The 27,954-nt window shown below is 43.9% G+C and overlaps 1 protein-coding gene across 1 annotated transcript in view; it reads left to right on the forward strand.

Moving 5' to 3' along the window:
* The window catches only part of DNAH8 (dynein axonemal heavy chain 8), a 563,218-nt gene that overhangs the window by 280,576 nt on the left and 254,688 nt on the right, over positions 1 to 27,954 (forward strand). The window contains exons 36-42 of the mRNA XM_067565373.1: positions 9,587 to 9,786; positions 10,154 to 10,307; positions 10,409 to 10,572; positions 12,343 to 12,445; positions 12,818 to 12,922; positions 13,260 to 13,421; positions 25,996 to 26,220. Of these exons, the coding sequence (XP_067421474.1) occupies positions 9,587 to 9,786; positions 10,154 to 10,307; positions 10,409 to 10,572; positions 12,343 to 12,445; positions 12,818 to 12,922; positions 13,260 to 13,421; positions 25,996 to 26,220 (1,113 nt within the window). The remainder of the gene's footprint in view (positions 1 to 9,586; positions 9,787 to 10,153; positions 10,308 to 10,408; positions 10,573 to 12,342; positions 12,446 to 12,817; positions 12,923 to 13,259; positions 13,422 to 25,995; positions 26,221 to 27,954) is intronic.

A 27,954-nucleotide genomic window follows, 5' to 3' on the forward strand; every position in this document is an offset into this window, starting at 1 on the left:
AGGAAGAACATCTGCAGTGAGTGTTGGCCGCCTCTTCCTCCTCCCCTGATGAGGTAGTCTGAGAGGGGATGTTATGAGGGGGGTGGCCCACATGACTATAAGGCACTCCAGGAATTGTTAAAGAGGGTTTCATTCAGTTTGTAGATACAGGTGGAGAAAATAAAAGAATCCTCTCACTGCCTGGTGAACATTTTAGCCACTGCAGGTCCTTCCAGAATGGTCCTGCCTCTCAATGAGACCATTATTGACCAAGTTAAGGCACTGTGGCAGACACCTGCGTCCCTTTCCCGAACTTCAAAGAGAGGTGAGTGCAAATATTATGTACCCGCCAAGGGTTATGCATTTATTCGCTCCCATCCTCCCCTCAGGGTGCCTGATGGTATCTGTTGTCAATGACAGAGATATCAGGGCGCAACCCCAAAATCAAAAGACTCAAAGAAGTTAGACCTGTTTGGTAGGAAAGTTTATTCTACTAGTGGGTTGCAGCTCAGGATTGCAAACCAGTGTGCACTTTTGGGCAGATATGACTTTAATGTATGGGACTCCATGCTGAAATTTAAAGACATGCTCCCAGAAGATCCTAGGCAGGAGTTCTCCTCACTAGTGGATGAAGGAAAATTGGTCGTGAGGACCCCACTGCAAGCTGCTCTGGGTGCAGCTGACTTGGCTGCCAGATCCATGGCTTCGGCAGTGGTCATACATAGGAGGTCCTGGTTGTAGTCCTCTGGCCTCCCACAGGAGGTCCAACAGACTGTGCAGAACCTGCCCTTCGAAGGATCCTTGCTCTTTTTGGAGCAGTCTGATGCTAAGCTCCATGAGTTAAAAGACTTGAGGGCAACATTAAAGTCTCTTGGGTTGTACACTCCAACCCCTTTCAGGAGGCACATCATACTGCAGCAACTTCTCCGGTATTCTGTTCCAACTGTCGGACAGGACCTGCAGAGAAAGAAGAGTAGAGATTATAGGCATAGACTACCTCCTGCTGCCTCTGCTTCAATGCTTGGCCCATCTAAACATCCAGGGGGTTCTAAGTAGATGTTCGGATGGGATGATTGAGGACACTATGGCAGTTCTCAGAGTGCCAGATCCCATTTTTCCTTTGTTTGTAAACAGCATTTCCCATTTCTTTAGTGCTTGGCCCCATAGCATCATGGACTGTTGGGTGTTGAGCATTGTAGAAATGGGATACACGCTCTAGTTTACTTCTACCCCTGTTTCCCACCCTACCTCTTCAGGGACTCCTTTCATGAAGAACTTCTGGTTCAGGAGGTTCAATCTCTCCTTCAGGTAGGAGCTGTGGAGGAGTTTCCTCAGAATTTAAGAGGGAAGGGTTTCTACTCCTGTTATTTCCTAATCTTGAAAGCTAAGGGAGGTCTCAGGCCTATTTTAGACCTGCATCAGCTCAACAGCTATCCCCAAAAGATAAAGTTTTGCATGGTCACCTGGGCATCCATTAATTCCTCTCTGGAGGCTGGTACATCACCCTCAATCTAGCAAATGCTTACTTTCATATGTTGATATATTAAGGACATTGAAAATTCTTCAGCTTTGTAGTGAAACACTTGCATTACCAGTTCATGGTGCTTCCATTTGCCCTATTTGCAGCTCCTCTGGTGTTCACAAAATGTCTGACCATGGTAGCAGCATTCCTCAGGAGACTAGGAGTGCAGGTCAACTTTACCTGGACAACTAGCTAGTCAAGGATCGGTCCAAAACCCAGGTTATATCCAGTGTTCATCTTATTCAGTTAACTCACAAGCCCTTACAACTACAGATCAATGCAGACAAGTCTATCATTTTCCTGGTACACAGCATTCAGTTTGTAGGGACTCTGTTGGACTCTACCCAGGCCAGAGTGTTCCTCCCAGAGTCAAGATTCCAATCTATCTGATCTCAAGATTCGTCCAATCACAACAGTCTGAAACTATGAAGGCTGTTAGGGCACATGGCCTCATGCACATATGTAGTACAACATGCAAGGCTGCACCTCAGACTCCTTCAGATGTGGCTAGCCTCAGTGTACTCACCAAACCATCTGCATCTGGACACTGTGCTCACAGTACCTTCTCAGGTTCTAATTTCATGGAATTGGTGGTTGAATCCTCTCAATGTTTGTTCAGGCTATCCCTTCCTCTGCCTGAAACCGTTGATGATTCTGGTTTCAGATGTATCTTGGGTGGGGAGATTGCCTGTGACCCCTCTAACTCAGGGTCTTTGGTCCTTTGACAAACCTCACTTTTCATATCAATGTCAGAGAGCTCAGGACAATTCGTTTTGCCTGTCAGGCTTTCCTACCTCATATCAGGGGGAGAAAGTTGTTTGTCCTTACAAAGAACATCACAGCGATATTGTATCTCAACGGTCTGGGAGGAACTCAGTCATCTCTCCTGTGTCAATATCATAACCTACCAACCTTAAACCTGGGTCCACAGGTGCAATCACGCTGCACTCCTCCACTGGTTCATGCGCTGACAGCTGCTGACCCAGGACCCATGAAGCCTAGCCCCATTTTGAGGCTCCATCCCTGGTGCCCCATTGGTAGTCCTGGAGCAGCAAATTCACCCTCTGGCCCTACTTAAGCTAGCAACAGGAACAGGAAGCTGTCCAAACAACTGGGATCCACCCTATTGTGGATTGTGTATCTTTTGCCTCCTGCACATGCTCTTGCTCCTGCTCCTCCAGTTTGACTTCCTGTTTTCCTGACCTGGCTTGGCTCCAGACCTTTGACTTGTGGCTCTAACCTCTGGTTTGTCTCCTGCCTCTGACCTCCTGATGTCCTGACCTGGTCTGACTGTGGTTATCGACTTGTGGTTCTGATCCTCAGTCTGTCTCTGGCTCCTGACCTCCTGGTATCCTGACCCAGCTGACTCCTGATTTGAACTCTGGCTCTGACCACTAGGTGTGGCTGCCCATGACTCGGACCTAACAGTCAGGAAGTATTCACCTATAGGAATTTTGCATAGCCTATTTAATTAACCTCAAGTTATTTTACCTTCCAGCGGTGCAGAATGAGCTAACTGATTGCCTGCACAGCTCTTTCTCCAGTCACAAGTAGTCCCTTTGCTCGGATGTAGCCACATGCATTTTCCAGCAGACTCCCCAGATAGCCCTATTTGCAAATAAGTACAAAAGAAAATGTTGCCAGTTCTGCTCCCTACAAGGCCACAGTCTGGATTCCATCACAGATGCTTTCCTGCTACCCTAGATGGGAAAGCTCTATTATGCTTTTCCCCCAATCCCACTTCTACACAGAGTGCTATTAAAGATCAAGTGGGACCACGCCTGTGTTATATTAATAGCCCCAGTGTGGCTCCACCAACACTAGTTCTCCACTCTCCTGGACCTCTCAGTGGAAACTCCAATCTCATTCCCATTGCACCTGGATTTCATGTCTCAGGATCGTGGTTGACTGCTCCACCCAAAACTGTGATTACTTCATTTAACAGCCTGGAAGCTCCAGGGATTAATCCCAAAGAACAGGCTTGCTCAGAGCAAGTTTACCATGTCTTACTAGGTAGCAGAAAGCCCTCCACCAGGGCCACATATCTGTCGAAATGGAAACAGTTCTCTCTCTGGACTTGTTAAACTGGAGTCTCGCTAATACATTCATCCATCCAACAAATGCTTGACTATCTACTACACCTGAAACAGCTGATTTTTTCCAACAAGGTTCACTTGTCTGGCAACAGTATCAGCTTTCTACCCTTACTTGGATAACTGTTCTGTTTTGTCTAATAACATGAAAGTTAGGTTCCTTGAAGGCCTGGAAAGACTGCACCTTCAACTAAAGAAGCTTGTTTCCCCTTGGGATTTGAACTTAGTTTTGTCTAAACTTATGGGACCATCATCTGAGCTTCTAGCAATGTGCTCATTACTATACTTTTCATGATTTTCCTAATTGCTGTTACTTATGCCAGAAGGCTCTCTGAACTATGCACTCTCATATCTGAACTGCCGTACACTGTCTTCTTTAGGATAAGGTGCATTTACACCCTCATCTGAGGTTTCTCTCTAAGATAGTATCAAATTTTCATATCAATCAATGTACTTACCTGTATTTTACCCAAAACCACACACAAATAGGGACAAACAATGGCTACACACATAGGATGTTAGACAAACACTGGGATTCTACATAGATAGGACCAAACTGTTTTGGCAATCCTCCCAACTGTACGTGGGCCAAGCAGACAGAATGAAAAGTCTTCCAATCTCTGCACAGAGAATTTCATCTTGGACAACTTCTTGTATCCACCTGTTATGATCTAGTAGGCTGCCAGACAAGCTGACTGCTGATTCCAGAAGATTGCAAGTGCCTCAATGGCATTCCGAGTGCAGATCCCTATCCTGGTCTTTTGTAAAGCAGCAACCTAGTCATCCATGCACACTTTCTCCTCCCATTATGCCATCACTCAATATTCAAGAGATAATACCAGATTTGGTTGAGCTGTACTGTAATTTGTGCACATGAACTCCAATCCCTCCATCTATTTAACTGCTTGGGAGTCACCAAGATTGGAATGAACATGTACAATCACTCAAAGAAGAAAAAACAGCAGCTAACCTTTCATAACTGTCAATCTTCGAGATGTATTGTACATTTCCATTCCATGACCTGCCCTCCTACTTCTCTGCACTGGAGTTTCTGGAAAGAAGGAACTGAGTGGGATTGGGATTGGCTCGGCCTTTTGTACTGCAACTTGAGCCTCAAGAACAATCACTGAGGGAAAAAATTTCTGCTAACTGTGCGTGGGACACATGCACACCAAAAGTGGAATGGACAAGTGCAATGCATCTCAAAGAACAAAAGTTATGAAATATTAGTAACCATTTTCCCCTGACTTTAGTAATAGTGGCTCAGGCATAGAGGAGACACCTCAGAAATGTCAGCCTGATCAAGCTTGATTCAGTGTTTGCTGATATCCCCTAATGAGGAAGTAGTATTGATCTACTTTGGCTAGGTTTAAAAGCCAGTCATTAGTGAAACTGAAGCAGAAAACAGCTGGCATCATAATTTTTGTGGGAGTTTATAAGTGGGAGTTTTGGGGGAGGAATTTTTTCCCTTTATTTTCCCTATGAAAAGTATATAGAAAGAGAAGACCATGATGGCTACTGAGGCTGCAGTAGAAGTGATGCGAGGAGGAAAGGAGTCAAAGATGATGGTCAGAGGCAGAAGCTGTGGGAGGTGCATCATCATCCTTAAGAGAGTATCTGATGGAAGCTACTTATATATGAAATGACACCTGATAGAGCTCATGGAAGAGATGATCCAAAGATTAGAGATGCAGCTGGAGATGATGATGGAATTCAGACAGTGATTTGAAGGTATAATACAGAGGAGGAGAGAGGAAGTGGTAGAGATTACAAGATTTGTGGATGCATGCTAAACAAAAAGACCTGGAGGGAGAACTAGCAGACAAGAAGGCTGGTCCATGGAAGAATTGATCATGAGGACAAGGCAAAGGTAGAGACCAACTAGTTGTGATGAAATTGAATTGAGTGAAGGTTTGTTGAACTGGGGAACAAGGAGGAGAAACAGGTTGGGGGGGAAGAAGAGAAGAAAGGAAGCCACTCCCTATAAAAGAGATGATGGAGATTGCCAGGGACTGGAGCCTAAGGAAGAATGAGAATGATATACAGGGGACTGTAAGAGAGAGCTTAAGACAGATTTATATCAACACGAGGAAGAGACTGGTATATGTGATCAGAGACTGGTATATGTGATTGGAACCCAGCTTCCAGGGACAGTCCAAGAATGCTCCCGCTGGCAGCTTTATGTTTAATCCTGGCGAAGAATGGATAGCTGGGGAGGGTACTATGTGCAGCCTGCAATGGAGGAGAGGTAGCACTAGCACCAACAGTGGAGATGGGAGTGGGGAAGGGGACAGACAGTGCTCTGGGGAGGCTGTGTCGCCTCCAAGCCAGATGCTGAGAAAAGGAGAAGGAAACCTTCCAGCTGTGCCTCTGCTGCTCCTTCAACCCCAGCTCCCTCCCAACCCCCCAAAAAAATCCCTCTCTTCCTGTCCCCCCATACATGCTCTCCATGCAGACTCTGTCAGGCAGGGCGAGTGGACAGGGCTGTGTGCCCTGGCATTGCACTTAAGGGTCAAGGTAGGGAGGGTAATGGACAGATGTAGTTGGGGGGGGACAATGTCCATACATGCCCCCCCATCTCAACCCCTGGATGTGATGTCACAATGTCACAAATGTTGCTCTTATGTGGCGACTATGTTGCTTTCACCAAGTGGACAATTCATGGTAGGGAAAGCATTCCCAGGAGAAATGTTGCTTGTAAGAGGCAGTTGCTCTTACAAAGTGTTGCTGCAGACAAGCATCTACTGTAGTACCATATGACTGGAGATTAACTAATGTCATACCTACATTTAATAAAAGGAAGAAAAGGTGATCTGGGCAATAACAGATCTGTTATTCTGACCTCAATAGTATGCAAAGCTTTAGAACAAATGGTGAAGGAAATGATAATTAAACTCATGGAGGTAATTGGTAAAAGGTAGATCATGCCAGAATAACCTGATTTCTTTCTTTGGGAAAATAACTGATTTTTTGGATATTGGAAGTGGGGTGAATCTAATACACTTGGACTTCAGGAAAGCATTTGACATGGTACATCATGGGAAATTAATAGTTAAATTAGGGAAGATGGAGATTAGTACAAGCATTGTAAGGTGGATAAGGAATTTGATAAGGAGGAGAAAGCAATGGTTGTGATGAAAGTGATCAGACTGGAAGGAGTTTACTATTGGAGCTCTTCAGGGATCTGTCTTGAGACCAGTCTTATTCAATATTTTTATTAATGATCTTGGCGTAAAGAGTAGGAATATTCTAATGAAATTTGCCAAGGATAAAAAGTTGGGAAGTATCATCAATACAGAGGAGAATCAGAACATTGTGTAGGAAGATCTGGATAACCTTGAAGATTGGACTACCAGAAATCGGATTAAATTCAGTAGTACAAAGTGCAAGATCATGCCCTTAGGGTCTAATAATAAGAATTTCTGCTGCAAGCTGGGTGCTCATTAGTTGGAAACAACAGAGGAGCAGAGAGACCTGAATGTGTGGTTGATCAGAGGATGATTGTGAGCTACCAATGAGATGCGGCTGTGAAAAAGGCAAACACGATCCTATAAGGTATTAGGTGAGGCATTTCCAGTAAATATAGAGAAGTATTAATGCCATTGTACAAAGCACTGGTAAGGTAAGACCTCATTTGGAATACCATGTACAATGCTTGTCACCCATGTTCAAAAAAGATTAATTCAAACTTGGAAAGGTGTAGAGAAGAGTTACGAGGATGATCAGGGGAATTGGGATGGTATATCTTATGAGAGGAGACTGGAAATGTTTGGCTTGTTTAGTCTAGCAAAAAGAAGGCTGAGATGGGATGTGATTGCTCTCTATAAATACATTAGAGAGTTAAATTCCAGGGAGAGTGAAGAGTTATTTAAGCTAAAGGACAATGTTGGCACAAAACGAATAGGTATAAAATGGCCATGAACAAATTCAAGCTAGAAATTAGAAAAATATTTCTTACCATTGTCGGGATGAGGTTCTGGGAGTGCAGCCTTGGGGCTCAATTCTTGTTTACGTCGTATATTCTTAAAGTTCTTGCTTCAGAGTTTCAGCCAGCAACCGGCAGATATCAGGAAGGGATTCTCCCCAATGTGTTTTTTTTTTAAATCTCCTTTCTCTGAAGCATCAGGGATGTCCACGGCTGGAGGTGCAACACTGGGCAGTGTGTGCCAGGGCTCTGAGGTGGCACTGAGCATTCTCTCTTTCAAATATTTAGTTCATGCTCACCTGCTCAGGGTCTAACACAGGGGTGGGCAAAAACAGCCCACCAGCTGGATCCGGCCATCTAACATTTCTATTTGGCCTGCCATGACTCCTGGCAATTGAGGAAACTACTAGAATTTTCCTCTATGCAGGGGCGTAGCTATGGGTGGGCCACCCACTTTGAAAGCAGGCCTCAAGCTCCGCTTCAGCTACCTTCAACTGGAGCTTTCTCGGCTGGTGGCTTCCCAAACTCCCTGCTTCTGGTCATGTGACCAGAAGAAGGCAGTTCGGGAAGTGCTTAAACGTAAATTGTAAGTAAAAGTTAAGTATTAGTGTTATTATTGCAAATTTTACAATTGTTCACAAAACGATTTGCAATATGAATTGCCTCCTAAAATAAGCTTTGGATAAACATGTATTCAGTTAATTACTTGGTTGTGGAAAGAACATAATGGGGTCTTTATACAATAGATAGTAAGATAATTTCATTAATATAGTGGAAATGTGCAGCCTGCAACAAGTTACCAAAATTTGTGGAGTGGCCCCTCTGCAAAAATTATTGCCCACCCCTGAACAGATCATTATATGTAGGGCCGAGAATGAATGTTCCCTGAGGTGAGATTCGTAGTAATTAGGGGGAGTTTTCACCTTCCTGTGCAGCATGTGGATGTAGATTTCTTGCCAGGATTATCTGTGTATATCTTATTTAATCATTTCCCTGCCATTGCAGGAGCCTCAGGCTTTGGTACGTCTTGGTCCCTCACATTTTCTCCCTGTGGCACATAATAGTCTAGTCTCCTGTGGGCTGTAATACTTTGGTCTACATTTGTTTGTTGAGTTTAGTGTGCAGGTGCTGGGTAGTGTGATATAGGGAGGTCATACTAGATTATCTGGTGGTCCCTTCTGGCCTTAAACTCTGTGACTCAATCTACGATAAGGTAAGGCCAAGCCCAGTCATATGTATTCCCCTATTTTGAACAGGGATGTCTCTCTGCTCTATGTTACTCCAGTAAAGAGAAAAAGCAACAAATAGAATTATGAATTTTCATCTTCAGAGAATTGCCAGCTCTAGGTCTCTGACTTTTTAGTGGTTTAAAAAGATACCAGACAAAATCATGAAGTTTAACCAGGAAGAACTTCGGCTTCTTAATTCAACAGGCCAGGTTACTAGACCTTTATACTCCCTTCTAAACCAGCCACTTCCAAGGAATATTTCCTTTAGAATCCTCTTCAGAGATCCCTTCTCCTCCCAGTGAATCTGGAGAAGTTTGTCATTGGAGCCTGGGAAGTGCATATGGTAAACATGCTTTATAGTGGGCCTGCTGTACTAATACTTCATTTGAACAAGATCATTCAGTTACACGTGCCTAGAGCAGAAACATAATCTAAATTTGAGGAGACAGAGTGCTCATGTAAATATCAGCACATGACATCATCATCTGTCACTGGTATAGAAATCTAGATTTAGAAAGTCTGTGGTCTTGCCAATATCATAAAGTAGAACCATAGACATGCAGCTGTAGCGACACATTTTCCAGCACAAATTTGTTGTGGTCTGCATACTCCTATATTTTAAAAATACATTTAATGTCAATGAGCTTGCAGTTAAAAAGATCAGGATGCTCTGTCACACCTCTGCACTGTATGTGTTTAAAAACATTGCATAATTTCAAATCTGGCTTGCATGTACACACTTTATTTTAAATATTTTAACTAAAATCTAGATATGTAGTATTAGGAAGGGTTTCACATCTGGAGAATGAAGATTAAACAAAAGCTTTGTACTTTGCAGGATATCTGCATATCTGCTATAAAGGAAAAGGATATTGAAGCTAAATTGTCTCAGATAGTTGAAAGTTGGGGAGGCCAGAATTTGAGTTTTTCATCATTCAAAGCCAGAGGAGAGCTACTCTTAAAGGGAGCTGAATCAGCAGAAATTATTACACTTATGGAGGACAGTTTAATGGTCCTGGGCTCTTTACTTAGTAACAGGTAATTATTAAGTGATTTTTTTCTGGATTTGTTACATTCTGTACATGTTGATAATAAGCACACTATGATTAAGTCAGCAACCCTATTACTAGACTGACACTTCAGCAATAAATGTGGATGAAATTTTATTACTTTGATTGGAAGTTAGTATATTAATACTGTTACTGTAGATAACTTCTCTCAGCTCACAATTGTACAGCAATCTATTCTCTGGATGCATTTGAATAAAATGAAATTTGTATATTCAAGTTTTCAAGAGATCATTTTTGCTCTCTAATTTATCCATATTTTGTTTCACTCCCTCTGTAAATATTTGATGTTATAATTTTAATTTAAAATTATTCTTATTTCTCATCCCTGGTTTTAGATATAATACGCCATTTAAAAAAGATATTCAGAGCTGGGTATACAAACTGAGCACTTCCAGTGATATCATTGAAGAGTGGTTGGTGGTGCAAAACCTATGGGTTTATCTTGAAGCTGTTTTTGTAGGGGGAGATATTGCAAAGCAATTACCTCAGGTAAATCTATATATTTACTCATATTTATAGTCTAAAAACTTAACTAAATAACAATGCACAAGAGAGTATGTTATCATGTTGTTGATTTAAATTATGTTTAGGAAGCAAAACGTTTTCAGAACATTGACAAATCATGGATAAAAATAATGCAACGAGCTCATGAGAATCCTAATGTAGTTAACTGCTGTGTTGGAGATGAGACTATGGGACAGCTTCTGCCTCATTTACATGAACAGTTGGAGGTGTGTCAGAAGTCACTTACAGGGTAAGAACTTTTTTTAAACATATGATTATTTCATAAATTTATAAATTTATAGATTCATAATTTATATAAAGTCAGTAATGTTTTATTTTATTTTAATATCAAATAGACCTTTATTATATACCTGTTTAGTCATCTTTTTTCCAAGCTGAAAAGACCTAGTCGTATTAATCTCTCCTCATATGGAAGCTGTTCCATATTCCTTATCATTTTTGTTGTCCTTTTCTTTGCCTTGTCCAATTCCAATACATTTTTTTTAAGATAGGGCGACCAGATCTGCACGCAGTATTCAAAATCTGGGCATACCATGGATTTATAAAGAGACAATATGATATTTTCTGTCTTATTATCTATCTCTCTCCTAATAATTCCCAATATTCTGTGAGAATTTTTGACTGCCACTGCACATTGAGTGGATGTTTTCAGAGACGTACCCACAATGACTCCAAGAACTGTTTCTTGAGCAGTAATGGCTAATTTGGAGCCTCTTTTAAAAATTCGTGTCACATTAGCTATCCTCCAGTCATCTGGTACAGAAGCTGATTTAAATGATAGGTTACATACCAGTTAGTAGTTCTGCAATTTCACATTTGAGTTCCTTCAGAACTCTTGGGTGGATACCATCTGGTCCTGGTGACTTATTACTCTTTCGCTTATCAGTTTGTTCCAAAACTTTTCTAATGACCCCTCAATCTGGGACAGTTCCTCAGATTTGTCATCTAAAAAGAATGACTGAGGTTTGGGAATCTCCATCACATCCTCAGCCATGAAGACCGAGGCAAAGAATTCATTTAGTTCTCTTCAATAATCTTATCTTCCATGAGTGCTCCTCTAGCATCTCAATAGTCCAGTGGCCATTTTGACTGTTTAGCAGGCTTCCTGCTTCTAATATACTTAAAATTACTTTTTGAGTCTTCGGCTAGCTGTTCTTCAAATTCTTTTTGGTCTTCCTAATTATATTTTTATACTTCACTTGCCAGAGTTTATGCACCTTTCCATTTTGCTCAATAGGATTTAACTTCCACTTTTTAAAGGATGCCGTTTTGCATCTAACTGCGTCTTTTACTTTGTTGTTTAGCCACAGTGGCTAAACTGGTCTTCTTACTATATTTCTTAATTTTGAGTATACATTTAAATTGAGCCTCTATTATGGTGTTTTTAAAAAGTTTCTATGCTTGCAAGGATTTCACTTTTGGCACTGTACCTTTTAATTTTTCTTTTACTAACTTCCTCATTTTATGTAAGCACCAATTTAGCGTAAAAGCTCTATTTAGTTCGTATCAACATTTTTAATGGTTATCAACCAATGAGAATCATCCTTTCTTTTGGAAAATAACTAAAAAGTACAAATGCAAAACAAAATGCAAAAATAAATTATTTAAATCAATGTTTCCTGCTAGTTGATTTAAATCATGATTACAATTGGTGATTTAAATTACTTTGCTTCAAATCAGTCTGCCCTGGCACATAATGTTGTGACAGTGAGCTACAGCTTTTGGATAATTTAAACCCTGATTTGTGAAACTGCTGATTCAGGACAGCACTTAGCTATGTGCTTAAAATTAACCATGTACTTAAAGTACTATCCTGAATAGAGATGTACTCAATAGAGACATACTCATGTGCTTAAATCCTTTTCTGAATTGAGCTTTAGTGTGGTGTAGGAGGGATGAAGAAAATGGTTTTTTTTTAAACTGCTATTGTATTTCTCAATCTGATTCACAATTTCATATAGAATACATTTTGTAATAAAAATCTTGCACAATATTTAAGATACTTAGAGAAGAAAAGGCTACTGTTTCCCAGATTCTTCTTCGTCTCTGATCCTGCCCTTCTTGAAATTCTTGGACAAGCAAGTGATTCACACACCATTCAGGTAAGTCTATTTTAAAGTTAGTATGCTAACAAAAAAGGCCTTGAAGAAAATATTTAAATAAATAATACATGTAAAAAGCAAAAGTAAATATTAAACTGTAAACATAACAAATTCTTTTTCTTGCAAACCTTGTTCAGAGCAATATTTTCAGCTGCTCTTCAGCCTTTAGCTTTTACTTTCAAACAAACAAACATAGAGTAACTTAATTCTACAATATTTAGCGCATTATAATATTATCCTGCTACATAATCTGGGTAATATAAAACTCCATTTGTGAAATTCTTTTGCAGGATCAAGTCAATAGTTATTTTTCTAATATGTCTACTAATATTAAATATTTACATTGAATTACTTTCTGAATTATCCTTCTAGCCTCATCTTCCTGCCATATCTGACAATATAAATGAAGTACAGTTTCACCCAAAGGATTATGATCGCATATTGGCAGTCATATCAAGAGAAGGAGAGAAAATTCCAGTAATACTGTTAATGTCTTATCAATCTATCACTAATTTAAAACGTTTCATTGTTTAGTTTTTGTCAGTAATCTTATTTCTTATTACATGAGAAACCATTCTTTTGCTGAATGCACACACGTAGATAGTTAAATGAAGTTAATTATGAATAAATGGTTAATTAGATGATTTATTTGAAAAAATGATCAGAATAAATGTCTTACATATTTTGGCAATATGCTTTTTAATATTTAAAATCGAAACCATAATTGTATAAAATGTATAACACCGTAATAAATAATAGGTATTTGGTAGCTACATATAATTGTGTACATTTTTTCATATATTTCATTTTTCAGCTGGACGCTCCAGTGAATGCAAAAGGACCTGTAGAACTTTGGTTGCTAGAGTTGTTGCGCATGCAACAGTCTTCATTACACTGTGTAATTAGGGCAGCATATTATCAAATTAGTGACCCAGGATACCAGCTGCTTAACTTCCTTTATCACTTCCCCGCACAGGTAAGAACAGGGGTGTGTATATATGTTTGTGTATGCATATATGTATAGATCACAAGCAATCTTCTGAGAAAAGCAGAAGTTGTACAATTCGTGTTGTTAGCAGTTTTATTTGTTTTAGGCAGTGCTGAAAATGTGCTTGGTGTGATACAAATGTTGTTCTGGAACTCAAGAGTTTATACACCTAAAAAGTTGAGGTGGAAGGTAGGGGAAAGGGGAAAAAAATAAAGTAAGATTATCATAGGGTGACTTCTGCATCCTAATGACACAAATATTTAATAAAACAATGCTTTTATGTATGTAAAATAGATTATTCCAAACTATGCCACAAACATGCCTTTATACTTACATACTTCACATTGGAGCTAGCGATCTTATCTCGTTATGAATTCACTCGCTTCTTACATTAGTTTTGTGACATGGGCATTAGTGCTGAGAAATGTAGGTTCTTGGAGTGATTACACATGTCCATTCCATTGTAAGTGTGTCTTGTGCACTGTTCTCAGAGATTTTTCCCTCAGCAGTATTTATTGGGACAGCATCAGCTTCCGCTGGTGTCTCACGCCACTCCATGCAGGTGTAAAGGGCCACACTGCCCCAACTCCCCACAGTTAGTTCCTACCACCAGAATGGTTGTTGTTGGAGCTGTGATATTTGTATCTACATATATTGTCAGTTATGTAGTACAATATATGTATCTACATATATGTATCTACATACATTGTCAGTATATAGTAACTGTAGTTTTTAGTTCTATCTTCGAGTGATTGCTCATATCCATTCCAATATAGGTGAGTGCACGCCCACAGTGCATGGTTCCTGGAACTTTTTTCCCCTTAGCAGACCCCGTAGGGCCGGCTCTGGTGCACCCTGGAGTGCCGCGCCCATGCCGCAGCACATGAGGCACTGCCGGCCCTACTCCCCCTCAGTCTCTTCTTTCCGCCCGTGACGGTCGGATGGAACTAGCACTTGCTCTCTGCAAGTGCTATTCCCCTTCTTTTATCTCTTTGTTAATCGAAGTACCTAGTTAGTTTAAGTAGGAAGAAGTCCCTGGCGGACTTAAGGTGGCCGGGCTATGTCCCGGCCGCCTGGGTTTAAGCCCCCCCATCCTCTCCCCACTTGGTACCTTAAGTGCCTGGGGGGACAGCAGAAAAGAGTAAGTTATGCAAGGATTTAAACAGTGAGCAGAGCAGAGAGATCAGGTTTAAAGCCTTGCTCCTAGCACAGTGCTCCGCTCTGTGTCCGGGTCGTCCTGCTCCCCCTTGGTGCGGAGCGCACCGTTGGCACCGGATTCCACACTAGGAAAAGTTTCCAGTTCACAGGACCTGATTCTCATGGGGGACTTCAATCACCCTGACAACTGCTGGAAGAGCAATACAAACAATCCAGGAAGTTTTTGGAGAGTGTCGCAGACAATTTCCTGGTGCAAGTGCTGGAGCAACCAACTAGGGGCCGTGCTTCTCTTGACCTGCTGCTCACAAACAGGGAAGATTTGGTAGGGGAAGTAGAAGTGGGTGGCAACCTAGGCAGCAGTGACCATGAGATGGTCGAGTTCAGGATCCTGAAGAAAGGAGAACAGCAGGATACGGACCATGGACTTCAGAAAAGCGGACTTTGACTCCCTCAGGGAACTGCTGGGCAGGATTCCCTGGGAGGCTAATATGAGGGGGAAAGGAATCTAAGAGAGCTGGCTGTATTTTAAAGAGACCTTATTGAGGGCACAGGAGCAAACCATCCCGAAGTGCAGAAAGAATAGCAAATATGGTAGGCGTCCAGCTTGGCTTAACAAAGAAGTCTTTGGCAAACTTAAACGCAAAAACGAAGCTTACAAGAAGTGGAATTTTGGTCAGATGACTAGGGAGGATTATAAAAACACTGCTCGAACATGCAGGAATGAAATCAGGAAGGCCAAAGCACAATTGGAGTTGCAGCTAGCAAGGGACGTGAAGGGGAACAAGAAGGGTTTCTACAGGTATGTTGCCAACAAGAGGAAGATTAGGGACAGTGTGGGCCCCTTAGAGAATGAGGGAGGCGACCTAGTGACAGAGGATGTGGAGAAAGCTGAGGTACTCAATGCCTTTTTTGCCTCTGTCTTCACAGACTAGATCAGCTCCCAGACTACTGTACTGGGTGGCACAGAATGAGAAGGAGGCGAACATCCAGTAGTGCTGAAGGAACAGGTCCAAGACTATTTAGAAGGATTGGACATACACAAGTCCATGGGGCCGGATGCAATGCACCCGAGGGTGCTGAGGGAGTTGACTGAGGTGATTTCAGAGCCATTGGCTATTATCTTTGAAAGCTCGTGGCAACAGGTGGAGGTCCCTGAGAACTGGAAAAATGCACATATAGTGCCCATCTTCAAAAAAGGGAGGAAAGAGGATCCAGGGAACTACAGACCGGTCAGCCTCACTTCAATCCCTGGAAAAATCATGGAGCAGGTCCTTAAGAAATCCATTTTAAGGCACTTGGAAGAGAGAAAGGTGATCAGGAACAGTCAACACGGATTCACCAAGGGAAAGTCATGCCTGACCAACCTGATTGCTTTCTATGATGAGGTGACTGGCTCTGTGGATGTAGGGAAGGCGGTGGATGTGATATACCTTGACTTTAGCAAAGCTTTTGATACTGTCTCTCACAGTATTCTTATCAGCAAGTTAAAGAAGTATGGGTTGGATGAATGGACTATAAAATGGATAGAGAACTGGCTAGAGCATAGGGCTCAACGAGTAGTGATCAATGGCTCCATGTCTAGCTGGCAACCGGTCACAAGCGGAGTGCCCCAGGGGTCGGTCCTGGGGCCGGTTTTGTTCAACATCTTCATTAATGATCTGGAGGATGGGGTAGATTGCACCCTCAGCAAGTTTGCGGATGACACTAAGCTGGAAGGTAGGGATAGGATACAGAAGGACCTAAACAAACTGGAGGATTGGGCCAAAAGAAATCTCATGAGGTTCAACAAAGAAAAGTGCAGAGTCCTCCACTTAGGAAGGAAGAATCCCATGCACAGCTATAGACTGGGACCGACGAGCTAGGCAGCAGTTCTGCAGAAAAGGACCTGGGGGTAACAGTGGATAAAAAGCTGGATATGAGTCAGCAGTGTGCCCTGGTTGTCAAGAAGGCTAATAGCATATTGGGCTGCATTAAGAGGGGCATTGCCAGCAGGTCGCGGGAAGTGATTATTCCTCTCTATTCGGCACTGGTGAGGCCGCATTTAGAATATTGTGTCCAGTTTTGGGCCCCCCACTACAAAAAGGATGTGGACAAGTTGGAGAGAGTCCAGCGGAGGGCAACAAAAATGATTAGGGGGCTGGAGCAGAGGACTTATGAGGAGAGGCTAAGGGAACTGGGCTTGTTTAGTCTGCAAAAGAGAAGAATGAGGGGGGATTTGATAGCGGCCTTTAACTACCTGAAAGGGAGTTCCAGGGAGGATGGGGCTAGACTGTTCTTGGTGGTGGCAGATGACAGAACAAGGAGCAACGGTCTCAAGTTACGGGGGGGAGGTCTAGGTTGGACATTAGGAAAAAGTTTTTCACTAGGAGGGTGGTGAAGCACTGGAATGGGTTACCTAGGGAGGTGGTGGAATCTCCATCCTTAGAGGTTTTTAAGCTGAGTCTTGACAAAGCCCTGGCTGGGATGATGTAGCTGAGGTTAGTCCTGCTTTGAGCAGGGGGTTGGACTAGATGACCTCCTGAGGTCCCTTCCAACTCTAATATTCTATGATTCTATGAGGGTCAAGGACAGAGATGCACCAGCCACGACCTGTCGAGTCCCCTCCGGGTCTGCATCTCTGTGCAGGTGTCCACCCCCTACTCTTCAGAGTGGGAGATAGCCCCTGCCAACGCAGGGGCTGGCGTCATGAGCCTTGTTGGCCAGCCTATGCCATCTCTGCCGCCCCCCCCCCGCCGAGGGAGAAGGGGCTGGGGTCCCGGGGCAAGCCCGCGTGGGTTCCCCCGAAGGGCAGTGGAGATCCCCGGTACGGGGAGGAAGATCTCCCACCAGGTGGTCACCAGGGGTAGAGCGAGGATGCTCCCCCAGGAGGTTGGCACCGGACGCCCAGTGGCGGCAGCGGGCTCTCCTGGCACCAGACCCCCAGCGGCGGTGCGGGCTCTCTCCCGGCATGGGACCCCCAGGTGGTGCCAGAGCCCCAGGTGGCAGCTGAGCTCCCGCTGGCTCCGCAAAAAAAAAAAAAAAAAAAAAAAAAAAGGCGGTGGCAGCGGGGCTCTCGCCGGCTCCACTGCCCCAAGCAGGGCTGGAGCTCCCGGCGGCAGTGGGGCTCCTGAAGTAGGGGTACAGTCCGTGCCTTGGCACAGTCTGAGGCCCATGAACACCACTCCTTGGTTGAGGAGTCAGACCCCGTGGAGACACCCTCCTACGGGTGCATCCCTTCAGCAAGGGGAGCCACCCGCAAGACTTGCCTTGGTAGTCCTATTACCCCTTCCCGGACGAGGCAGTCTCCGGGGGCCACATTGCGCCACTGAAAGATTTCAAGGCACACCAGGAGTTGCCCAGTAGCGGGGCCCCTACCTTGATCCGCCATCCTGCATGGAGGAATCACGCTGGCTAAGGCAGCACTCCAAACGTCAAACGACACTGCTGTCACAGCGGGTAGGGCCATAGCCCCCGCAAGTTCCATGAGGAAGTGCTCATGGCTGCTACCATCAGGCCCGTCCAGGAGGTGCAGCAATCTATCCAGAATGCCTGGATCCAGGTGACTAGTATGCCACCTTGCCCTACAAGGATGCATACTTTCATGGGTCCATCCTCCGGATCCAACAGGGGCTGGCTCCTACTACTAATTTACAGCCTGCCCCTTGGCCTATCTTCAGCTCCAAGGGTGTTCACAACTTGCGTGGCGGTAATGGCGGCCCACCTCAGGCGAAATGGTGTGCAAATCTTTCCCTTCCTGGACGATTGGTGGATAGGGGGTAGGTCCAGGTTCCCAGTGCAGGTCAGTGCGACTTACACTGCTCCACGTGCAGCAGGCTGGGTCTGCTCATAAACGAACAGATGTCCACTGACCCCAGTGAAACGCATAGTGTTCCTTGAGGCCACCCTGGACGCTCCCCAGGCCAGAACCTTCCTGCGTCAGCCATGTTTTCAGGTGCTGGTCTCTATCATCTCCCAGCTGTACCGATACTCCACGACAACAGCCAGGCACTGCCTACTGCTGTTAGGCCACATGCCAGCCTGCACATACATAGTGAGGCTAGCTCGCCTGAGACACAGGCCGCTTCAGGCATGGTTGGCCTCGGTATATGTGCCTAGCAAACACCCACTGAATTGGGTGGTCCAGTTCCCCACCTGTCCTAGCCTCCCTGGACTGGTGGAGATTCCCCAGGGCAGTAGGGAAGGACGTTCCCTTCACGGAACTGATCCTGTCAGTCACCGTAAGTTCCGACGGTTCGTATGTGGGATGGGAGCCCACATGGGTGCCAACCTGAGCACTTGGGGGCTCTGGTCGGTGGAGGAAAAGTGCTTGCAGGTCACTGTGGAGGAGCTGAGAGCCATTCGCCTAGCGTGCAGGCTGTTCCTCCCATCCCTGACAGGCACAGTGGTGCAGGCACTGCCGGACAACACTGCAGCCATTTCACATGAAGAGGCAGGGAGGGGCACCCTCCCAGCCTCTCTGCAAGGAAACTACCCGTCCGTGGGGCTTTGCCATGAGGCACGACTCTGCTGGAGTGCATCTCACCTCATGGAGGAGAAAAGCGATGAAGCAGATCGCCTCAACAGGTCGTTTGTACCCCATTACGACTGGTCGCTGCACTCAGGGATAATGACTGCGATCCTCCAGAAGCGGGGTGTCCCCCAACCGGATCTGTTCATGTCGGTTGGAAATGCGCAGTGCCAAGGCTCGGCTTGTGCCGGGGTCTTGAGACTGGGTTGCTTTCAGATATGTTCCTCACTAATGGGACGGGGACCCTCAGGTATGCATTCCCGCCCACTCCACTCCTGCCAAAGGTCTTACTGAACATAAACAGGGGCAGAGCGGATGTCATATTCACTGCTCAGGCCTGACCGAGCCAGTGCTGGCTCAGCATGCTGCTGGACCTTTCGTTCGCCTTGCCCATGGGGCTCCCGAGGTGGCATGAACATCTCTCCCAGGACCACAGTGGCCTGTTGCACCCGGTCCTGGATCCTCTGCAGCTCACGACCTGGAGGCCCTGTGGCTGATGGAGGTAGGGGGGCCTGCTCGGTGCAGGTCCCACAACTCCTGCTGGGCAGCAGGGACCCTTCTACACAGGTCGTGTATCAAGTTAAGTGGTCATGGTTGACCTCTTGGGCAGAGTCCTGGGGCATTCCGCCAGCCTCTTGCCTCCACAGGCGACCCTGGAGTACTCCAGGGTCTGGTGCTGGCCTCGTTGACGGTCCACTTGGCAGCTATTTTGGCCTTCCATTACCCGCTAGCAGGGAGATCCCCGTTCTCCCATCCCACGTTGGTCAGGGTGCTCAAGGGGGTGGAGAGGTGGTATCCCCAGGTCTGCAACCCAGTGCCTCCCAGGGATATCAGCTTGGTCTTCTCGAGACTCATAGGGGCCTCCCCTTTGGAACCCATGGCTTCACACCCTCTGCCGCGCTTCGTGGACGGTAGCCTTCTGAGCGGCCATTACCTCAGCTTGGGGGGTCTCCAGACTTAAGGCCTTGACCTTGGAGCCCCCTTATACACTGTTCTATACGGATAAACTGCAGTGGAAGCCATGCCCGGCCTCCTAGCCTGGGTTGGTTTCCGAACCTCGTTGTAACCACGATTGATCTCTCCCTGTGTTTCCCAAACCGCGCGGTCTGGGTTTGGAGATGGCATTTGCTAGACGTGAGACGAGCCCTGGCCTGTTACATCGAAGACACGGCTGTTCCAGAAATTGGCGCAGCTCCTCGCCGTGGGTGAGGGACTGGATGAAAGGATCACCGGTCTCCACCCAGCGCATTTCCGCGTGGATCACATCCTGCATCAAGTGCTGCTAGGAGCAGGCAAATGTGCCGCTGCCGGGTGTCATCACAGCGCATTCACCCAGAGCTAAAGCCTCATCTGCGGCTTTTCTGGAGAGAGTGCTCCTGCAGGACATCTGCAAAGCAGCCGCCTGGTTGTCGGTCCACACCTTCATGTCCCACTACGCCATCGTTCAGCAGGTGAGAGAGGACGTAGGATTCGGCAGAGCCGTGCTGAGGGCAGCTCACTGGTAACTCCTACCCACCTCCGATGTATGGCTATTTAATCACCTATATTGGAATGGATATGAGCAATCACTCGAAGATAGAAAACAGGGTTACTTACCAGTAACTGTTGTTCTTCGAGATGTGTTGCTCATATCTATTCCACACCCACCCCCCGTCCCCACTGTCGGAGTTGGCAGAAAGAAGGGACTGAGGAGGAGTAGGGCCGGCAGAGCCTCATGTGCTGCGGCATGGGCGCAGCACTCCAGGGGGCACCAGAGCCGGCCCTACAGGGTCTGCTAAGGGGAAAAAAGTTCTGGGAACCATGCACTGTGGGCGTGCACTCACCTATATTGGAATGGATATGAGCAACACATCTCGAAGAACAACAGTTACTGGCAAGTAACCCTGTTTTTTGCATAGTATATAAGGCCGGTCATTCATGTAAAAGGTCTATGCCAATGAGTGATCCACACCCCAGCTGCTTTAAGTGTCTGGGAGAGGCACATGTGAGTGACAAATGTCACATTTGTGGAGGATTCAAACCCTCCTCAAAAAAGGATGGGGCTGCCAGACTCAAATACCTGCTTATGGAGTCTGCACTTCATCCACCACTGGAACCTTTCTACTGCAAACAGTTACTGAGCACATCCAAATTGATTAGGAATGCTCCCTCTTCTAACTGAGTCCATGCCTAAGAAGAGACTGCATAAGTCTGCATAACCAATGCCTAAGAAGAGATTGCATAAGTCTCCTAAAGACTTGTAACAGGGTTTTCAAGTCTACTATGAAGGCACCAAATGGACACAAGGACTCGGAGGGGTGCTCAAAGAATTTGCACCTACAAGAGCAATCTGTGAGCCAGCCTCCAGATTGCTAGATCCACCCTCCTTCCCCTTTCTATCACAGTCTTTCCAATAGGAAGTAATTGAGGGGGAGTCAGGGGCAGTGTGGCACTTTATACCTGCATGCAGTGGTGCAATACTAGAGGGCACTCACATTGCCCCAGTGGGCAATTTTATCTCACCTTGGTAGAATCTTTTTTAGAAACCATATTACGTCACCAGAATTAACTTTATAAGATTTCATTCTTTTGTTGGTTCGCACACCACTATCATCATGGCAAATCCCAAAAGGATGTACTCTCCTTGCAGCTCAAGTGCCACCTCGATCAATCTCTAGCTAGGTCTTGAAGGTGGTCTGGCTGTATATTCCATTTACATCCATCACTGGTGATATTATCACGTCACTCAATCTTTTGGTGACCACAAGATTGCTGACCATCTAATGGCATTCCTTGGTAAAAAGATTTAGGAAATTGTTGGTCTTCCATCCTAACTATGTGTCTGTACTAAGAAAGCCACTGAAATTGAATCACTGCTGATGAAGGCAGTTGTTGCGTTCAGCTTTGGGTAGCCTCATTTCTGATGGTGTCCTGCCACTTAATAGCTAAAAAAGATGATGAAAATTGAAAATGTCAATCAGGTGCTCTTCAGCCTTCCTAAATGCCCCCATTTCACTGCCATACAATAGAGTTGGTAGAGCTGTGGCTCTGAAGATCTGCAGCTTCATATCAAGCTTGATTTTCTGATATTCCCCCAGAGGGTCTGAAACATGGCAGCAGCTGCTGCTATACAAACGTTCACATCTTTTGAGTATCCTCCAGCACTCTTTGTGATGTTTCCCAAGTATTTGATAATTGCTACCTGCGCAATGTACTGTCTGGACAGGTTAATACTGAGCTAGATGTAATCTGGAGCTAGAGCTGCTTGATGGTAATGTCCAGGGACTTAGTTTTATCTGAATAAAAACCAGAATAATGCATGCTGCTTCTTGCTTGGCCAGACTGGTAGTCAGCTTCTCTGATTCATCAAACTGAGCAAACAAGACAATTCCATCAGCATATGCAAGATCGTGAAGCAGAATGTTGTTCAGCTCAAAGCTTCTTACAACTGCCTCCTCAAGCTTATCCATTAACAAATCACTGCTGATATTAAACAAAAGTGATGACAAAATGCAGACTTGCCTAACTCCCGTGAAAAAGGAAACCATGTCATGTATCTGCCATTGACTTGAACACAACTTTTGGTTCCATTATGAAGCTCTTGTTTCAATTACACTATCTTCGCAGAGTTACTGAATCACCACATCGGTTCCTACACAGCTGCTCAATGCACTTAGTTAAAGGCCTGCCGGAAATCTATTAAAAAGTGCTGTGCACAGCTTATTAAATTCAGTCATCTTCTCAAAAAGCTGACTCAGGGTAGAGATGTGATTAACATTAGAACAACCAAATCTAAAACTGCACTGAGTAGCCCAGCCTTTGCTGTAAAGTGTGTCATTGATTCAAGACATTAACAGGGAAACAAAGACTTTCCCAGGAATTAACAACAGTATAATACCTCTATATAGTTGCTATATATAAGGCCTTATTGCCCTTTTTGAACAGAGGCAGAACAAAACCCTTCTTCCAGTCATTGGGGATGATATTAGTGTGCCACATAGTCTAGAACAGCCTGTGTAGCCATGGTACAGCAATGTATTCAGAAGTTCAAGGGTGATATTAAAAACCTCTGGTGCCTTCCCAGATTTCAGCTTATGGACTGTTATCCAGGTCTTTTCTTGGTTTAATGAATGTAGCTTTATGAGAAGTTTCTGCCCATCTTAAAATGGGAGGAGGGAATGCAGGCAGTGGACAATTGAGAAGCATCTTGAAATGATCTTCCCATTGATCTTGCAGATTGGTTGATGCTGTCTTCCCAATTCTTTACTGGTCAAACTGGTGTCACCTTCCCCCATAAACACCACAAAGTTGAGTAAAGACTCAAGATCATGTGAGGCAGCAAATTGTCACAGGTGTTTGTCTTCAATATTAAACACACCCCTGATGGGAATGTACCAACCCTAGAGGATTCTACAAAGCTGTATAGCAAATCCTTTTCTGTGACTTGGTTGTCACAAGAATAAACTAATTAGTCCCTCTGATTCAGTTAAGTATTGGGCATCCTCAATGAGTATAAATGAGTATGTCTGTCAGGTTACCTGCTGTTCCATTTTGCATACTCAGGCAGTTTCTTTCCAGTCTTTCAGTCAGACCATAGCAGAATCTTGTGTAGCTCTCTCTGTTTTTAATTTTTTTATAATCTCTTTTCTTTCCTTCTGTGCGGTTTCTTACTCAGTTCATTTTACTCACTTAGTCAGCTGCAAGTATCTAAATTTATGGCAAGGAAGAAAAGAAGGGCCGGGGTGAACTATACCAGTGCACGCTGAAGGCATCTATAATAAGTTCCAGTCTGTCTGTTTCTTCGATATCATTATACTCATCAAGAAGCTATGTTTCATATAAATATGCTAGAATTTAGAGTGATTCATCTGTCTCTCATATTGTTTCTGCCTCATATTTGGAACAGAGTGATGCACGTTCTTATGGACACTATAACACCAGTGCATTACTTGAACAAAGAGGAGGGAATATGCTCTTCTCATGTCTGAAGGGAAATCAGCCTTTGGGATTGGTGTATCCTTCACAGCATTTACTCAGTTACCCTGCATGTAGCTGGGGAATACAGCGAACTTGAGGATCAACTGAGAAGACATCTGACTCTTTTGCATGAGTGGTCTCTGAAGAACTTGGTAATTCATGACAAATTCAGTTTTTCTTCATGGGATTTAAATTTAGTATTGATACAGCTCATGACTCCACCATTTGAACCTGTGTCAAATTGATTGTTATTTCATTTATCTAGTAAACTATCTTTCATAATAGCCATTGTATCAGTTAGGCGAATTGTTGAGTTACATGCTCTTATAGCAGACCCCCATTTACTGTATTTCATAAGAATAAAGTTGTGCTTGGACCGCATCCTAAATTGCTTCCAAAAATAGTATCTGACTATCACATAATTCAGTCAATGAACGTATCTGTTTTTAATTTCCTAGACCACATGCTCATAAAGGAGAGTCTGCTAAAAGAGCATTGTCCTACTACTTGAATAGGATAAAGGACTTTAGAATCTCTCCTAAACTGTCCATTTCTTATGCTGAAAATTAAAAGGGCTTGGCTATTTCAGCTCGGTCATTGTCTGCATAGATCAGACAATGTATAGAGGAGAATTATAAAACTTCAAGTTCTCCCCATACTAGACTTAAACCATACTCTACAATGGCTGCCACTTTAGCATGTTGCAGACATTTCTTGCTTGTTGAAATTTGTAGGGCTGCCACTTTGAGTTATTTTTATTAAGTATTACACTCTAGATTTGGGATCTAGATCTGATGCTCATTTTGGGAAAGCAGTACTTCAGTCATTTTTTAATTAGGACTCGTAATCACTCCATCCATTAAAGAATACTGCTTGCCAAACTATCTCAAGAGTGGAAATACACAGAAGACACTTGGAAGAAGAAATGGAGATTATTTACCTGTAACCAGAGTTCTTTAAGATGGACCCTGCACAGTCACACTCCACACCCACCTTCCCTCTTCTGTGGAGCCCTAATTAGTCCTTAACTCTACAGAAGTGGTGGAAAGAACTTAGGTGATAGGTGGTAGCACACCCCCTTTAACAGCCTCGTCCTCAGAACATGCTCAAATGCTGAAGGGAAGGGGAAAAGGAGTGGAGTGTGAATGCTCTAATGGGCACTGAGACCAGAAACTACATTGGTTGGTGCATCTCAAACGCATAAATATGCAGAGCCAATCTCAAAGAATCCTGGTTACAGATAAATAACCTTAGTTTTTCTTATACTTTGGGATACTGATGGAGAGTGCGGGATCAAAGGTGGTTTTAAGTCATATAATTCCTCTGCATTCTGAGACAGTGCAATGGGCTGTGTTGTAAGTTAGAGCCTCCCTGAGGCTGTAATTTATATTCTGCTTCCTATGACTTCTTATGGGACCAGGGACTTAAAATTAGCTATAGCTCAGTATACCCATGCACCCAAATATCTCTTCAATCCATCCCCTGCACTGGGGGCAGGCAGCAGATCGGATATCAAATTCTTACACTAGCTCTGCACTGCCTATGGGATATTTTCACAGCGCTATTTCCACCCATTTTAAGACCCACTTATGCTTATGTAGCCAGAGCAGCATAAAAGGACCTTAAATGTAACTGAGAATCATGTCCAATATATCTGTGTACCTCACTGTGTGATTGAGATTATGATAAAATAATTTATAGATTTACTTCTGGATTTCCTTGAATGTTTGTGAAATAAGATCTGATAGAGAAATGCACTCTTGAAACTCTGTTTTTCTTTTTACTTACACAGGCAATCCTTAGTGAGAAATCACTTTGAATCCCTCCAATAAATTACCCTAAAAATATACTTAGAAAGTAGAATACCCAAGTCTTTTATTATAAATGTTAGCTTACAATAAAGATTCATTTATATGTCTGTTTACTTGTTATATTTCATAGGTAGGGTTACTGGGAATTCAGATGTTGTGGACACATGAATCAGAAGAAGCCCTACACAATGCCAAAGATGACAGGAAAATCATGCAAGTAACCAATCAGAAATTTCTGGATATACTAAACACACTTATCAGCCAGACAACACATGATCTCTCCAGCTTTGACAGAGTGAAATTTGAAACCCTGGTTACCATTCATGTGCATCAGAGAGATATTTTTGATGACTTGGTAAAGTACAGATTTTAATTTCTGAAAACCAAATATAGTTTCTGTCATAATGATAACTTAATAATTATAATAGTTATATAGTGCTTTTATCTGTGGGATCCCAAACTGTATTTGTGTGTGTGTTAATATGGAAACATCAGTATTCTCCCTAGAGTTAAGATTATATTTAGATTTTTGCTTGTGATGAGACTTTTGCTTAAAGCAGAATTAAAATCCATCCATCACTCTATGATTGAATTTAGTCTATACATTTTTACTCTTTTTACACTATTTGAACTTTATATATTTTTTCTAAATGATTTAGAAATTTTGGCAAAAGCATCTTCAAAATGTTCCTTTTGGAATTGCCTTCTGACAATCTCACCTTTGTCACAGAGAATCTTCCGGAGGCAGGCAATGGGGGATTGGATGGGTTGTACGGTAACAGGCAAAAGCATGGTTCAATCTGTATTTCTGACCAACTTCCCTTGATTCACCAGAGGAGGAATTCTATTTAATGAACCAAAGACATTTTGAGAGAGACAAGGTAGGCGAGGTAACACCTTTTATTGGACCAACTTCTGTTGGTGGAAGATACAAGGTTTCGAGCTACACAGAGCTCTTTTTCAATTCTGGGGAAGAAAGCAGAGTGTCTGAGCTAAATACTAGTCATACACTTTATTTCCTTCCTCAGAAGTAAAGCTCTATGTAGTTTGAAAGCTGGTACCTTCCACGAATAGAAGTTGGTCCAATAAAAGCTATTACCTCACCTAACTTACCTCTCTCATATCCTGGGACCAGCATGTCTACAACACTGCAAACAAAGAAGTTTGTCAGACTAGGACTGCTACACCCCTTATGAGACTGATAAGAGCTCTCAAATGGATGTGAGTGTAGAGGAGGAGAAGAGAAGTGTTGCTTTGGGAGGGGCTTCAGGCAGAGTGGGAAGCAGGTACAATGGCTCCCCAGCACTCCTTCACTCATGGGCTACTTTGCCCTCCTTCTAATTCAATGACTACCTTGTTCACTGGCTTCTGAGGGTTTCTCAGTTTCCCTGCAGTCTTCTGCTAATGAAACAGCAGATTTCTTGGGATTGTGGAGATGGAAACAGCTAGGGGAGAAATAGGACTGATAGTGCTGGGTAGAGATTGGGCTGGGCAGGATCTCAGGAGCTGGTGAGCCAAGAGAAAGAATAGAAAATTGATGAGTGGAGAAGCCAGGGGATGGAGGGGAGGGAATACAGACAGGATTCCTTTTTTCTCAGTCTACCTTTCCTTCTAGCACCACTTTGCTTCCAACTCTCCCATCACAGTCTCTGTACTTCCTACACCCATTAGGCTTTTATTGGCCTGAGAAGGGCAATCAGTGGCAGTCACAGTCTGATGTATGTTCCTTGATTTGCCAGATGGGGAGGTTTTATTTGATGAACTATGGGAAATTTATTAGACTGGGATTGCCACTTGTCTTTATAAGGCCAATTGAAGTTTTAAGGGGCTAGGTATAAAAAACAAGATTGTGGTAGAGGATGGGAAGAAGGAAGGAAGTGGAGCTGGGCGGAAAGGCAGGCTGGGCTGATGGATCACTGCTGTTGGTATTCCATGCCCCACAGAACAGGCGGGTTCTTAGGTCTGGAGAAACTGACAGGTCACCCTAAGATGCAGGGAAAGGAGTTGACTGTAGACTGAATGATTCAAAGAACGGAGGACACTGGGGACCAGAGAGCTGGGTGTCACAAGAGCTGATGGTTCAGAGAGA

Source organism: Emydura macquarii, unplaced genomic scaffold (genome assembly GCF_026122565.2).
Source record: "Emydura macquarii macquarii isolate MOO-44397 ecotype Brisbane River unplaced genomic scaffold, CSIRO-AGI_Emac_v2 contig_2676, whole genome shotgun sequence".
NCBI classification, from domain to species: Eukaryota; Metazoa; Chordata; order Testudines; family Chelidae; genus Emydura; species Emydura macquarii.